Source organism: Chiloscyllium plagiosum, chromosome 6, assembly GCF_004010195.1.
Source record: "Chiloscyllium plagiosum isolate BGI_BamShark_2017 chromosome 6, ASM401019v2, whole genome shotgun sequence".
In the NCBI taxonomy this organism is placed as follows: domain Eukaryota; kingdom Metazoa; phylum Chordata; class Chondrichthyes; order Orectolobiformes; family Hemiscylliidae; genus Chiloscyllium; species Chiloscyllium plagiosum.
Window position 1 is genome coordinate 13,483,696 of NC_057715.1, and position 16,081 is coordinate 13,499,776.

The 16,081-nt window shown below is 39.6% G+C and overlaps 1 protein-coding gene across 4 annotated transcripts in view; it reads left to right on the forward strand.

Moving 5' to 3' along the window:
- ankrd10b (ankyrin repeat domain 10b) overlaps positions 1-7,080 on the forward strand; it is a 60,578-nt gene extending 53,498 nt beyond the window's left edge. For 3 of the 4 annotated variants that reach the window (XM_043691229.1, XM_043691231.1, XM_043691233.1), the window contains one exon: positions 5,447-7,080. In XM_043691229.1, coding sequence (XP_043547164.1) covers positions 5,447-5,958 — 512 coding nt within the window. In that variant the 3' untranslated portion in view covers positions 5,959-7,080. The remainder of the gene's footprint in view (positions 1-5,446) is intronic. The other variant, XM_043691230.1, reaches the window with a different exon arrangement.
- Positions 7,081-16,081: the final 9,001 nt, after the last annotated feature.

Below are 16,081 nucleotides of genomic sequence, written 5' to 3' on the forward strand. Positions count from 1 at the left end.
TCTCAGCCTCTGCAACTTCTGGTGAAAAGGATTAAAGTCTGGTCCAAAACAACATCTTCCTTTTAATATTTGTTTTCCATATTGTGGAGATCCAAGGGCTCTTAATCCCAGAGTCTCTGCCCAATGCTAATCCTACAGATTTCAGGCATTGGTTTTAAAGAATGACAAGGAAAGATATTGGTCATCTGATTATTTTATTTTGCTGATTTTTCTCCACAAACCATGTAATTTGTTCAGAGGAAGTTTTGGTAAATATCAAATTTTTAGATATTTTTCTTAGTCACAAGTATAGACGATATATAAGATTATTCATAATATCTGCTTTAAAAAGAAAGACTGTAAGTGATGGGATCAGTCACCATCTATACACCATATATATAACCTATAAACTCTGATCACCACATACTGGACTAAACAAACATTAACTTAAAGGTAGAGTTTATGCTTGTGTCTATGGTTAGTCTGTACTTTGAATCGCTTAAATCGCTTTGAAAGGATTAGACATAACTTAATCAATGTTGGTTTCAAGTTCAAAATTAAGCATCTAAAATTAATTCATCTGCATCTCTTCCAATACTTTGTGATTTTTTTGCATACTTTTGCAACAATAAAGAAATCTTAATATCTAATATGTTCCAGTCTATTAATTATACTAACTTTATTTTTTATTTTATTCTTCTATATCCCTTCCCTCTAATGCTGCCCACTGCTCCCAGCCAGAGAAAGAGCTGGAGTTCTGATTCTTGATTTGTGGTTGCTGCTGTCACTAGCCTGTTGGTTTGAGGTCTGGGTTGATAGAGCTGATGATGTTTTGGTGTTTTTCCCTGACTGCCTGGAGTGTAGTAAAAGTGCTGCAGTCACAATCTGAATGTATAATATGGGGAATTACAGGAAGAAGCCCAGTTTTCTCTCCAAATGTGCTTTGCTGTCATACTGCACAGTGTCTCCATTTGTACAAAAATATGGAGAAACCTTTTTCTTTCAAAAGGTGGCTCATCCTGTATTCTGTGCAGATTTGTCTTCAAATTCCCTCCATCACCTCACTGTTCCCCATCTTGACAGGTCCCTCTAATTCCAGCCTTCTGTGCAGTCCTGATCTTAATCCATCTACTATTGGTAGGCTTGTTCTTGGGTTCCTTGATCCTTAGCTCTGAAATTTCCTTACTAATCCTCCCCACCTCTTTTTTTGTTGAATATGCTGTTTTTGTCCTTCTTTTCTGATGATGCTTCCTGGGACATGAATGTGCCATTTCACTGTTTTTATTGATAGCACATTTGTAAAATATTTTGGGACATTTATATAAGGCATTTAAGAGAGTAAAGCGGTGTTTCTGATAAGTAAAATTGCAATTTTCACTGGCTTAGGGAAAAACTTGCAAACATAAACTTATCCAAACCGTTGCTGCTTGTAACCTTATCCCATATGTTTGTCATGTGCACCCTACCCTACTACTCCATGTTTGTGCGTTTAAAATTCTCAACCTTCTGTTTTAATTTTTCCATTTCCACACCTCTCACTTGTATTTTTAATTTTCTCCAGTTCTCCCAACAGCACACATTCCATTGCTGTGGTCTCGAGTATTCTCAACCACCTGATTTCCCTCAATAGGCAGCAGAAGTTTTGACGGAGTCATAGAGCACAGAACAAACCCTTTGTTCAGCATGGACAAGTTGGAACAATGTTCCCAATCTAAACGTATCCCACTTGCCTGCATTTGGCCTATATCCCTCCAAACTTTTCCTATTTGTGTACCTGTCCAGATGTTGTAACTGTACCTGCATGTACCACTTCCTCTAAAAGTTCATTCCACACTCAAACCACCCTCTGTATGAAAAAGTTGCCCCTCAGGTCCCTTTTAAATCTTTTTCCTCTCACCTTAAAAATATGACCCCTAGTTTTGATCTCCCTCATCCTTGGGAAAAGTTCTTTGTTATTCACCTTATCTATGCCCCTTATAAACCTCCAAGATCACCCCTCAACTTTGTACTCCAGTGATAAAAGTCACAGCCTATCTAGCCTCTCATTATAACTCAAACCCCTCCATCCAGCAACATCCTGATAAATCTTTTCTAAACCCTCTCCAATTTAGTTTCCTTTTCTATAGCAGGGTGACCAGATCTCTACAAAGTATTTCAAGAATGATTGATCATTGTGTTGAAAATACCTGCTTTAAATGCTGTCTGTCTGGGAACTTTCAAAGTTTGGGAGAGATATCTTCTAGATATATTTGTGATTGATAATCTGGAACTGTACCACAGAGAAAGTTGCATTGATATTTTTCTTAATATAATTTCTGGAATTCCATCCTTAAACCCTTCTGCCTCTAGCTTTTGTTCAAAATTCCATTCTGATCCTATGTTTTAACTGCAGTATCCTACTTGCTAATTTCACTGTGTGAGTAGGTTTGAATTTGTTTCCTTGATAAAGATGCTATATAAATGCAGGGTATGGTCCACCTTTTGTTACTGTATTGGTGATGCATCATGATATTGAATATCTAAGAAGGAGCAAGATGGTGTTAGTTGACTTTAGCTGGTCTGAGTATTTGCTGAGAGGTCACCCAAAAGATTTTGCTGATCATTAGCGTTTTAACTTTCTCCCAGGTAAAACTACCTACGTTTAGCAAGTGGGAAAAGCTTGTATGTGGAATAAATGACTTGCCACAGAACTTTACCATGATGATATTTTGTAGTGGATGATGTGGCATTCATATCACGTTCCTGATCACTTGTGCTGATAGGAAAACACCATGCAGCCAGACTTAGATTAAAGTTATTTGAAATCACTAATTTCCCTAGGACCAAAATAAATTGCTCAAAGGCAGCAATACTGCTTGAATTTACATTGTTTCAAAATGTCCCCGAGGCAAAATAGCAAAGCCTTTAATAATTATTTTCAGTTCTTTTCACCCTTTCAACTGAATCTTGAGCCTTACAGTTTCAGGCAGTTCCATTTTGCCAACCATGGTGTGGAAATATAGCTGGAACAAATGAAGTGTGAAATGAGTCAAAATAGGAGCTGATTAGACCACTTTGGGCAGCTTATCGCATCCCAGGTTACGCTTGGCAGGACCTAAACATTTTTTTCAAGACTGGTGATTGGTGAGTCATTATTTTCCATCACTAGTACAAGTGGAAAAGGGCACTCTCCCCAGTAGCTGTCTTGTGAAACACAGCTTGGACTACTTTGAGCAGTCTGTGACTATCCATTGAGCTCATGCTTGTTTTGCAGGCACTAGTAACCTATTTGTCCATCTGTTAATGGAATGGGAAAGCCAAATATCACAAGCTCCATTTCAAAATCTAATGAACTGACAACAACAAGATTAGAGTTTAGAACTTGTATATCTAATTTCTCTGCGTCAGTATCTAGTAGCTAGAGTGTGTTAATTCAGAATGCTAGTATAAAGACAGAGAAAAGCTAGAAAAGTTGTCCTTATGGTCAAATTCAGGTGCCACTAAAAAGGCTTCATGTTGAATACCTTAAAGTATATTTCTACCATGTTTTCATGTGTCACATTCATGATCAAGGGCTTATGCCTGAAACGTTGCCTGCCTCCTCAGATGCTGCCTGTACTTTCCAGACTTCTCGACTCTATTCTCTCCTTGACATCTGTCCTGGACTGTAATTGAATTTGTGATTTTCTTTAAGAAACGTTTTATATATTGACTTCGCCATAATCACTGATAGTCTTAATGAACATATCCCTGAAAATAGAGCCAGCCTTTTATCTTTGCTGGGATCCTGCAGTTCCCCTGACTTTGCCTCATGTACATTTGCTATAACCATTAATGACACAGTCTTGAGACAATTGTGCCCACTACCCACTTCATGAAGCCCCTGCTATTCCTTCCCCCCCCCCCTCCCAGGTCTTCTCACAAGCTCACCTCTAGTCCCTTCTCCCCTGTCCAAACACGTCCAAACATCTCTTCCAAACAGCCACTCTCAAACATTAGTCCCATATCCTTCCTCCCTGTCTGCTTGTTGGGCAGAACCGAAAATAACTATTTAAAGTCAGCATTTGAAGTAGGGTTGATAAGAACCCCCCCCGCCCCCGACACCTTCCACAGTGCCAACTGGATAACAACAACACATTTCTAAGTGGCTGCGAGCTCTTGGTGGATGGGCTTGTAGGTTTCAGTGTCCTTAATTCCCGCCCCCCCCCCCCCCCCCCCCCCCCCCGTCATTCTCTCCCAGTCACCTTTTAGAATCATAGATGTACTGCATGGAAACAGACCATTCAGTCCAACTCATCCATACCGATCAGACATCCTAACTAATCTAGGCCCATTTATCAACATTTGGCCCAAATCCCTTTAAACCCTTCCTATTCATATACCCATTCAGATCTTTTTAAATGTTGTAATTGTACCAGCCTCCACCACTTCCTCTGGCAACTCAATCCATACACGCACCACCCTCTGCGTGAAAATTTGCCCCCCTAAATTCCTTTTGAATCTTTTCCCTCTCACCATAAACCTATGACCTCTAGTTTTACACTCCCAAACCCTGGGGAAAAGACCTTGACTATTCACCATATCCATACTCTGCCTGATTTCAAAAACCGCTAAGGTCACCCCTCAGCCTCTGACTCTCCAGAGAAAACAGCCCCAGCCTATTCAGCCTCTGCCTGTAGCTGAAACCCTCCAACCCTGGCAGCATCCTTGTAAATCATGGCTGCACCCTTTCAAGTTTCATAGCATCCTTCCTATAGCACAGAGACCCAAATTGAATGCAGTATTTTGGTAAGGTTTGCAGTATATAGTGCCAATCAGATACTTAACTGGGTAGCAATGTCTTATGCTTGGGCTTAAGGACACTGGAGCCTGCAAGCCCATCCACCAAGAGCTCGCAGTCACTTAGAAATGTGTTGTTGTTATCCAGTTGGCACTGTGGAAGATGCAATCAATGGTTGCCAATTTAATGTCCTCTGTTGGTGGCAGGCTGAGAAGGTCACTCAGGGCTTTCCCAGCACGCGTATAATAAGGGCAGAATGAGTGCCGCCCCCACCACATACATACACACATGTCCGTTAAACTCATCGTATAAATGTAAATTATTACACTCTCTGCGTGTAAATCCAAAAAACATGTTTCTAATAGACTCACCCTAGTGTGTGATTTTTCACAGGTCAACATTTTCTTCAGGGCAAATAAGGGCAGGTGATAAACCATGCCAGAAATTCCCACATCCCTTATACAAAAAAAAAATTCTAGACTTCTTAGTTTTACTGTATGTATTCATACATCAAGCTCTTTTGTTCATCAGGAAGAACTCATGTTAACAGCAAGGGCCTTTACTGTAAGACCCCCTCCTTCCCCCCCCCCAGTCCACCCACTTACCCCACCATCTCATTTCCCATTAAACCCCAACCCAAAGGACATAATTAGAGTAGGGACTGGTTGTTTAAAATTACACCATGAAATTACTTCATTACTATGATAGGTGTGTATCTCGCTACAGATATGGATCAGTCTAACTACATGGATAAAATGTTGACCATGCAACCTGTCACAAATGGATCCTTCCATAGCTTGAACTACTCTTTGGCTCAGGAGAACAGAGTGAGCAATGTCTCTATTGGAGGAGCTGCGGAATTGACTGCTGGGTTCAGTAGCATCGATGGCCAGATCCCTCGCAATAAAAGTGGATTTGAGTCCAATGGAACCATCCAAAACATGGGAAACACCCTGTCAGAGATGTGTGGCTCGCTGCACCAAAACGGAAGCCCGAGCAGCTGTGTGGCAATCAAACCAACGCTGCCATCTTGCCACACAATTGGAAACCTGGAAGAAGACCATGATTCACTCCAATATGGCCACTATCATGGGTTTGGCGACACAGCCGAAAGCATTCCTGATTTCAACAGTTTCATGGAACATTCCAGTTCTGTTAGAGTTGAGCAGAGCTATAACAATGCTGTTTACAGTGCAGTCCACCTTTTCCATGGCTCGTAAGGCTGGGGTACTTGGATGGTGGGTTGTTGCTGGTGTAACCTCACTGGCATCTGTAGTTGGTCACTGATTTTGTTTCTCACTTGCTGAAATAAGCAAAATGCTTGAACATTTTTGTTTATATTTTTGTATTTAAATTTAAAATGGTCTTGTCTTTGTAAATTGCACCTTTAATTTGGATTCATATGTTGGAATGGCCAGCAGAAAGGAATAAAGGAAGTCATTTAATCCTTTGAGCTTGTTCAAAAAGAATTGTTAACCTGGGCAAACAGTTAATGTTTCTTACATGTGGCTTAAATTGATTTCAATAAAAATGGGAACATTTATAAATATCACTTATTATAAAGGGATAATTAATATCATTTGAACATTCTGGATGGGATCTGTCATTGCAAAGCACCGGCTCCTGAGACTTTTTAACTTCTCCAAAAACTTAACTGCTTTTCTTGTCCATGAGGAATGGAAATGTGCTGACTTTGCTGGTTTGGGTGCACATGACTGCATTGTGCATGTGCAACAGTTAAATATTTCAAAGCAACTTGGGAGAGACGGTCTTAACTTCCATTTTACTCCAGACATCACCATTTTAAGTTTTGTGCAAGGTTACAGCTTAATAAACAGTAGAATTGTTTCTGAAAACTTGTTGATATGCGTTGAGGTTAGACGGTTACATGTTTTTAATGTGATGAAAAGTGGACTCATTTTTTTAAAAATTGTAATTAATCCTTTTTTTGATATTCTGCATGACTTAGAACTTGAGTTAATTGCAGTCATTTACATTTCAGTTATTTTCAGCAGCTTTCCGCTTAACCTTTGATGCTGTTTCGGTTAAATCAGCAAGAAAGTCAATATTTTGCTTTTTTAAAAAATGGAAGCAATTTTGTGCTACCATGCCATTATAAATTTCATAATTGTTACGTTTGCCTGTAATAGGAAAGTGTTTAATTCCATCAGTTATATCCTCTAGCACATGTATTAAAAGACATTATCCTTGTCATCACTCTGCTTTATTGCATGATTCATATTTTTCTTGAGATGCATCCAAAGCTTTTACTTGTTTTTGTAAAACAATTGGTGTATTTCAGATTTAATAAAGTTTTTTTTTTCTCGCTACTGTTTTAAAAAGTTGTCTTCCAAAGATGCATTTTAATTTAGAGATATCACTGATTGCAGTACACAACACACATTGTGCTTTCCTGTCTTTTGGAGTTTTCATTGGAACAAGAAATATTGTAGAACAGCTTGTTGGATTTGAGCCTTTGAGGGGTTTTCACAAAACCAGTCCCTTGCAGTACAAAATAAAAAGTTTGATCATATGTCTAAAATTCTACTGTCATGTGTGCATCATGACGTCACACAGTCAGAAGTTTATTAATAATAGCCTGCACATCTTACTGTTTCTGCCTTTGTTTCTGAAAATTCAGGATGACATCTTGATTTTTTTTACCAATTTAGTCCAGAAAACATTGGTGGCTCAATTTATATTATGTTCCCAATAAAACAAATTCCTGTCACAATGGGTTAACCAAGAGAAGCAGCCCGCATACCATTTGAAGAAAAGGAAATATCACGGGAAACCTATCTGTAAAAAAAAAAAGTGATGTGATCAACCTTGAAACAAATGGGGAAGAATCAAACACTTTATACAGAGGAACCTCGATTATCCAAAGGACACGAGCGGGGAATATTTCGTTCAGTTAATCAAATTCGAGATAATGGGATTGACAGATAACATAGTTTAGTCAAGCATCGGACCTGGTGATCTTGCCGGATAGTCTGATATTCAGATAAGTGAGGTTCCTCTGTACTTTGGTTGACATCATTAATGTTGGAATGGTTTCTGTAGAATATCCCCAACAGTGGAGGAATCATGTTAACCAGATCATCAACTAAAGCAGTCCATTGGAATGAAGAATGATTTGCTTCCACTCAGATTCTCAGATAAATCTAGTGCACCATCTGCAGATTCTGCCATCGGTGGGGCTAGTTGTGTTTGAAGGTTTTGGTAAATCAGTTGTTAGTAGCTTTGTGCACACTTTCCCATGCCTCAATTTGGCCCTGTATATTGGTGACAAAGTGTCTTAATGTGTTTGGTGTCTTTTGGAATAAATGTTCTCCATTTTGGTTGGCCACAAGCCAGGAAGTCCCATGAGTCATTAGGGACGATTTATATCTTCATGGAATGTCCCTCAAGCCCTTCTGGTTTGCTCCTGGGAGTGCTCTGCCACAGCCAACTTCCAAGTTGAGAAACCTATTACACAATTGCTGTAACTCCCATATCAATGATGACATTTCATTTCGAGGCATCAAGCCTTTAGGTCAGTGATCTGCTCATCATAACTCAAAGAAGACTCATAAGTCAACTCCAGTCTCTTGAACACTTTCAGGTGAGCTCAGATTTTGTACTTGGAGGATGGATCGATCCGAATAAGATCATCTTTGCTTTCTAAGGTTAGTGGCAATTTATAGAGAGATACCTTAACCGGAGTGATTTTTGTCCATGACTAGATGGCAAAGGCCTTTTTGTATTTAATTAGGTCAAGATAGCTTCTGTTCCTTATGTATCCTATTAAAATTCAATTGATTTACACTACATTTGGATGTCACTTCCAGAATATTTTGTGTGAGAATTTGCAATGTCAGAGCACACAAGATCTGGTCTTTACATCTCTTGCATTACATTAATGACCACATTGTCAAAGGTATTTAATTGGCAGTAAATTACTATGAGATTCTCTGAAGTCATGCAACATGCATCGTAAATACAGATCAGCCTTTGCTTCTCCTTTGTTGGGTATTGGAAAATAAAGATGGTCTCCAATTCATAAAGGAAATAAAGTTTGTCTTACAGGAGTTACAAAGATAACAAACAATTACCTTGTTTTCATGACTGGAACAAATGGAAGGTCAAATAATCAACCCCCTAACCCCCACTCCACTTGTTGCACCATTAGTATTAATGTGTTGATTCAGTCTCCAAAATTGCCAGTTACCACTATCACACTCTTATCCATAATAAAAGAAATGTTTATCAGCCTTCTTTAATTAACTCAATAATGTGTTTATTACAAGCATACTTTTTTTCTGAACGCAAATGCCCAACACAGGTCAATATCTAAGCAATAATTCAGAATTAGAACGAGATCCATTTAGTCCCAGACATACAAACCATCTGACACAACAACTTTGCCAGTAGCCCCTGCAGTGCTGTTGGGCCTGTTTTTCAAAGGGTGAAAGCCCTGTTGGCTAAGGGCTGGAAATGATGGAGAGAATGTGATGCTTTCTTGTGGTCCATCAGGTTTCCTTTTGGTGAAATCAAATTGCTGACAGTTGAACCTGGATCCAAGTCTTTGGAAAGTGGTGACAGTCCAGCTTTTCAGGCTTTACTGGGTTGTTGAAATACTGATATTTCTAAATATCAGGGTCCCAGGAACTGCTATTCAGGATTCACAGATAGAATTGTGGCTTTTGGGGTGCCTTCCTGATAGTCTTTAAAACAGAAAACAGACGTAGTCAAAGTCCAGTTAGGTTTGTTAGATGACTATTAGCCAAGAAGCTCCATAGTTTTTTTCAGAACATATTTTCCAGTATTGAAATGCTATGAGCCCCATTTCTTTCTTTCTTAGAAGCTTTGTCTTTTCTCCACAGTCACTTGTTTTTTTTTAAAAACGGAGTGGGAGCGTACAACACATCTTAGGATGTTGACTGTTTTCCTTAATAAAAACATATGGTAACCTTGACCATCCAGAAAATGTCCACATCATTCTAAATCTTCCAAATTTTTGCATTGTCCTTAAATATAAATATGAATTTGCGACATGCCTCACCCTTGGGAAATGCAACACTGTTTCCAAGTATAGTTTATTATGATATAAACATGAAAACATATACAATATATGGACGCCCAAATGTAGACTTCATTCATTTTTATTTACTTGGTACATGGAATCTATACGGTTTCTTGTCACCTTCTTAACCTGTTATGAATCAGGCCAGACCCCCTCAAAACATTTCAAGAAAGTAGCCCAGACCCTAACTTTGCTAGTCGTTTTAAGCAAGTGTAACGCAGATATCCTGGGAATGATGCAGCTGGTTTAATCATTAGTTTTAAACAAGCATGAATTTATTTGCAATACTAGCAAATGGAACACTAGCAGAAGAGAACAGAATATAGAATAACAACCTATCCAAAAACCCAACAGACTATCCCAACTTAATAATGCTGTTCCAAATACTTGCGCCAATCTCCATAAATACCCCTTGGCACGACATCAAGCACAGGATCTTACAGGAGAGAGCGACACAGCAGCATGGAACACCCTCTTCCATGTAGTTGTTTCTTAGATCAGCAGCCTCAAAAAAAAAACTGCCTGACTGCCAAAACCAAACCAAACTAAAGAAAGGCTCACCTGGGAGAACTGGTTATTCCCCTTTCATTGTACAAGAGTTTTTTTTTCTAAAAGCTTGAAAGCCTTTTGCCTGAGGCAGTATCTGTTAGCTATAATCAAACTTGCCCAAAAACCCATCCAAGCCAGACTTTTCGGAATCTGTGTCTTTTACAACCTCTCTGGAAAAAAAAAACCAAGGACAGCACTGCCTTGTTAAAGGAGCAGTATCATCACACCTCCCCCCACCCCCCCTTTAAAAAAAAATCCTAAATGGTTAGTACACTACAACACCCATATGCATTATATTGACATGCAAACATGCACTACCATATTTTGTTTCAGTTTATTTTATTCCTGCAACCAAATGCCTCCGTTTCTCATTCAAGTCTCAACAATGCATTGGCAATCAGTTTTTCTTGTCCTATCGCATGCACAATTTTCAAATTAAATGGCTGTAACAACAAGCTCCATTGAAACAGTCTGGCATTTTATCTTTAAATTTCGCCACAAACCTCAATGGGTTATGATCAGTGTATATGATTGTTTCAGATATGTTATTGGCAACATAAACATTGAAATGGTTTAATGCCAACACCAAGCTCAAAGTCTCCTTCTCAACTGTTGAATTTTTCTGCTGATGGATGTTCAGTTTCCTAGATAAATGCCTGATAGGTCTTTTTATCTTCTCATCGTCTTCTTGCAAAAGCACGGCACAACACCCACATCACTTGCATCAATAGCCACCTTGGATGGCTTTGCATAATTAGGTAATACTTGGGCAATGGTGAACACAGCTTTCAGGCTGTGAAATGCCTTATGACAATCTGCTGTCCACTGAAACTTTTTGCCTTTCTTTAGCAATTCCATAGCCACACTGCAAAAATTGGTCTGACTTTTTGATAAAATTCACTCAATCCCAGGAATTTTACTGCTCTTTTTATTGATGGTATGGGAAACTCCCCAATTGTCCTTGTTTTTGCATCCTATGGGGTCATTTGTCCATGTTCAATAACATGACCCAGGAAGGTGACTTGGACTTCGGCAAATTCACTTCTGGCCAGGTTTATCACCAAGCCTGCCTTCTGAAGTCATAGAATATACAGAATCCCTAGAGTGTGGAAACAGGCCATTTGGCTAAACAAGTCTACACCTCCGAAGAGTAACCCACCCAGATGCATTCTCCTACCATATTAGTCTATATTTCCTCTAACTAATGTATCTAACCGACACATCCCTGAACACTATGAGTAATTTAGCATGGCCAATTCACCAAAACTGCATATCTTGGACTGTGGGAGGAAAGCAGAGCACCCAGAGGAAACCCACGCAGACACCAGGAGAATGTGTAAACTCCACACAGTCGCCCAAGACTGGAATTGAACCTGGGTCCCTGGTGCTGTGAGGCAGCAGTGCTAGCCGCCATGCCATATTGTCAATCAAACAAGTCTAATAAATGTTGCATAAATTCCTTCCATGTGTGACTAAAAATCACCAGGTCATCAATATATGACGATACAATTGGGTAATCCAGCAATTACTTTATTAGTTTGTCTCTGAAATGTGGCTGGTGCATTTTTCATGCCAAATGGCATGACTTTAAACTGATACCATCCATTCATTGCACTCATTCTGACAAAGGTACCTGCCAGTATCGTCTGAGCAAGTCCAACTTAGAAATATAAGTTGCTTGTCCCACCTTTTCAATACAGTCTTCCAAATGTGGAATCAAACTATGCATCAGACTTTGTAACTGCATTGACTTTGCAATAGTCCACACATAACTGTTGGGTACCATCTGGTTTTGGTACCATTACTATGGGTGAGCTCCAGTCACTGTAACTCACTTCAATTATGTTGTCTTGGAGCATACATTCAATCTCCTCTTGAACCTGTGCCAACTTAAGAGTGTTATGCCTATAAGGATGTTGCTTAATCAGAACATAATGCATAATTAGGTTAGTACTTCTAAGCTTATTTTTACATATCTCCCCATGTGACAGTAATAACTCTTTCAGGTAATTTCAATTTTCCTTTGGAACGTAACTCAATAATTTATCCCAATTTTTGACAACTTCCTCATTGTCCAATTTGAGGAATGTCCAATACAGAATCCTATGAACTTGGTTCTTCCCTCTGTTGTAACCAATAAACACAGTCTCCTTTGGCCTTCCTTCCCTGTAAAAATACTTTTTGAGCATATTCATATGACACACTCTGAGAATTTTTTTCTTTCTGGAGTCCTTATCAAATAGTTCACCTCACTCAATTTCTTTTCGATTTGATATGGTCCACTAAATCTTGCTTTTAAAAGTTCATCTATCACTGCAAGTAATACTAACACCTTAATTCCGATAGCAAAATTGTGAATTTTTGATTTCTTGTCTGCTTCCTATTTCATTGTATGCTGTGAAACTTTTAAATGCTGTCTAGCCAACACCCAGATCTATTTAATCATTCCCTCAAATTTGACAGATAGTCCAAATATGTGGTCTCTGAATTCTGACTTTGCAATTTCTCCATAATCAATTTTAGTGGTTCTCTCACTTCATGCCCCAAAACTAATTCAAATGGATTGAATTTGGTTGATCCATTTAGTGTATTTCTGATCGCAAAAAGCACAAACAGAATTCCCTTATCCCAGTCATCTGGATGCTCTTGACTATAAGCTCTCAACATAGTCTTTAATGTCTGATGTTACCTTTCTAGTGCTCCCTGTGACTCTGGATAGTACGCAGTCAATTTGAATTGTTTTATTCCTAAGCTGTCCATAGCTTCCTTGAATAATTTTAATGTGAAGTTTGATCCTTGATCTAATTGTACCTCCGTGGGTAGTCCACACCTATTGAAAAATTTGAGTAACTTCTCTACAATCCTTTTAGCCGCGATACTATGTAATGGAACGGCCTCTGGAAATCTTGTGGACATACTATTATTGAAAAATACTGATTCCCAGTTTGAAGTATGGGTTCTTCACAATCAATTAAGACACTTGTAAAAGGTTCCTCAAATGCAGGAACAGGTGTAACAGGTGCAGGTTTTATTACTGCCTGTAATTTTCCAATTACCTGACATGTATGACATGTCTGGCAAAATTCAACTACATCCTTGTGCAGTCCAAACCAGTAAAAATGCTTTTGTATTTTAGGTTGAGTTTTTCTCACTCCGAAATGACCCCCTAGTGGTAGCTCATGTGCTGCCCGCAATTCCTCCTTTCTATAAGCCACTGGCCATACTGATGAATTTCTGCCTATTTCTCACCTGTCTGAATATGTGATAGTCTCCATTTGCTTATTAAGAATTAATTTTTAAGATAATAACATTCAGTGATACATTCAGATTCTTTTTCTGTGTGTGCTTCTATACAGTTGCTTTAAATTTTCATCTTTTAGCTGTAACTCAGTTAATTTATCTGAGCAAAAGATGTCTGCTGTGTCATATATCTGCTTCTGGCTTGTCTCAATCATCTGATCAAGCACGGTCTGTGCTAATTACACGTCAGCTTTCTTATCTGTACTCTTTGATCACTCCTGTTTCAACTGGTGACTTTGTGACCTCATTATCACACAGTCGGGAAAAATCCCAGGTTATGTGTCCTGCAAGTTGCCTGAGTTTCCACTGGCTTTTCAACCACAGTAGGCAATACTTCTACCTGTGAACCAGCTATATCATTAGCAAGGACAAATTGTGTTCCTGGAGCTGAGGGTTTGTCCAGTAGTCTACATGACTTCTCCACTCTTCACTGGACGCACTAACCTTGGTTTACATAATTGAGCGCTTCTTGCCTCATCGTGAATTCCCGTTAATTGTATCTTTTCTGGCAATAGTCGTTCAGAGGTACATATCTCATCTTTCAACATCACAGATTGAGAGGATCCTGTATCTCTTGATAGTGTAATCTCTTTACCTGCTACTCCTGGCCTATGCAAATAAACTTTACCTTTGCATGTATGTGGTTTAAGAAGATCTGGTACTTCCTCCTTAACCAACCTCCGACCAGCTTATACATTCTGGTGCAGCTTTCTAGCCTCCACTGTGCTTTCCATTACTACTCCAACAAAATTAACTGGTTTATCTTGTTCTCCTACATCTGGCTTCCCAGTGCTTTTTCTACCCCACCAGCACTGTGATTTATACAGTCATACTGTCATAGAGATGTACAGCACAGAAACAGACTCTTCGGTCCAACTCGTCCATGCCGACCAGATATCCCAACCTAATCTCCTCCCACCTGCCAGCACCGGCACATATCCCTCCAAACCCTTCCTATTCATATACCCATCCTGATGCCTTTTAAATTTTGCAATTATACTGGTCTGCACCACTTCCTGTGGCAGCTCATTCTATACATGTACCACCATCTGCATGAAAAGGTTGCCCCTTAGGTCTCTTTTATATCTTGCCCCTCTCACCCTAAACCTATGCCGTCCAGTTCTGGACTCCACCACCCCAGGGAAGAGACTTTGTCTATTTATCCAATCCATGTCCCTCAAGATTCTATAAACCACTATAAGATCACCCCTCAGCCTCCGATGCTCCGGGGAAAACAGCCCCAGCTTACTCAACCTATCCCTATAGCTCAAATCCTCCAACTCTGGCAATTACCTTGTAAATCATTTCTGAACTCTTTCACAACATCTCTCCGATAGGAAGGAGACCAGAATTGCACGCAATATTCCAAAAGTGGACTAACCAATGTCCTGTACAGCCACAACATGATCTCCCAACTCTTGTACACAGTACTCTGACCAAGAAAAGAAAGCATACCAAACGCCTTCTTCACTATCCTATCTACCTATGACTCCACTTTCAAGGAGCTATGAACCTGCACTCCAAGGTCTCTTTGTTCAGAAACACTCCCTAGGACCTTACCATTAAGTGGGTAAATCCTGCTAAGATTTGCTTTCCCAAAATGCAGCACCTCACATTTATCTAAATTAAACCCCATCTGACATTACTCAGCCCATTGGCCCATCTGATCAAGATCCTGCTGTAATCTGAGGTAGCCCTTTTCACTGTCCACTATACCTCCAATTTTGGTGTCATCTGCAAACTTACTAACTATACCTCTTATGTTCACATCCAAATCATTTATATAAATGATGAAAAGTAGTGGACCCAGCACTGATCCTTATGGCACTCCACTGGTCACAGGCCTCCAGTCTGAAAAACAAACCTTCACCACCACCCTCTGTCTTCTACCTTTGAGCCAGTTCTGTATCCAAATGGCTAGTTCTCCCTGTATTCCATGAGATGTAGCCTTGCTAACCAGTCTCCCATGGGGAACATTGTCGAAAGCCTTACTGAAGTCCATATAGATCACGTCCACCACTCTGCCCTCATCAATACTCTTTTTTACTTCTTTAAGAAAATTCAATCAATTTTGTGAGACGTGATTTCCCACGCACAAAGCCATGTTGACTATCCCTAACCAGTCCTTACCTTTCCAAATACATGTAAATCCTATCCCTCAGGATTCCCTCCAACAATTTGCCCACCAACATCAGGCTCTCTAATCTATACTTCCCAGGCTTACCACCTTTATTAAACAGTGGCACCACGTTAGCCAATCTCCAGTCTTCCAGTACCTTATCTGTGGATTATCAATGATACAAACATCTCAGCAAGTGGCCCAACAATCACTTACCTAGCTTCCCACAGAGTCTTAGGGTACACCTGATCAGGCCCTGGGGATTTATCCACTGTTATATGTGTTTCAAGACATCCAGCACTTGCTCCTC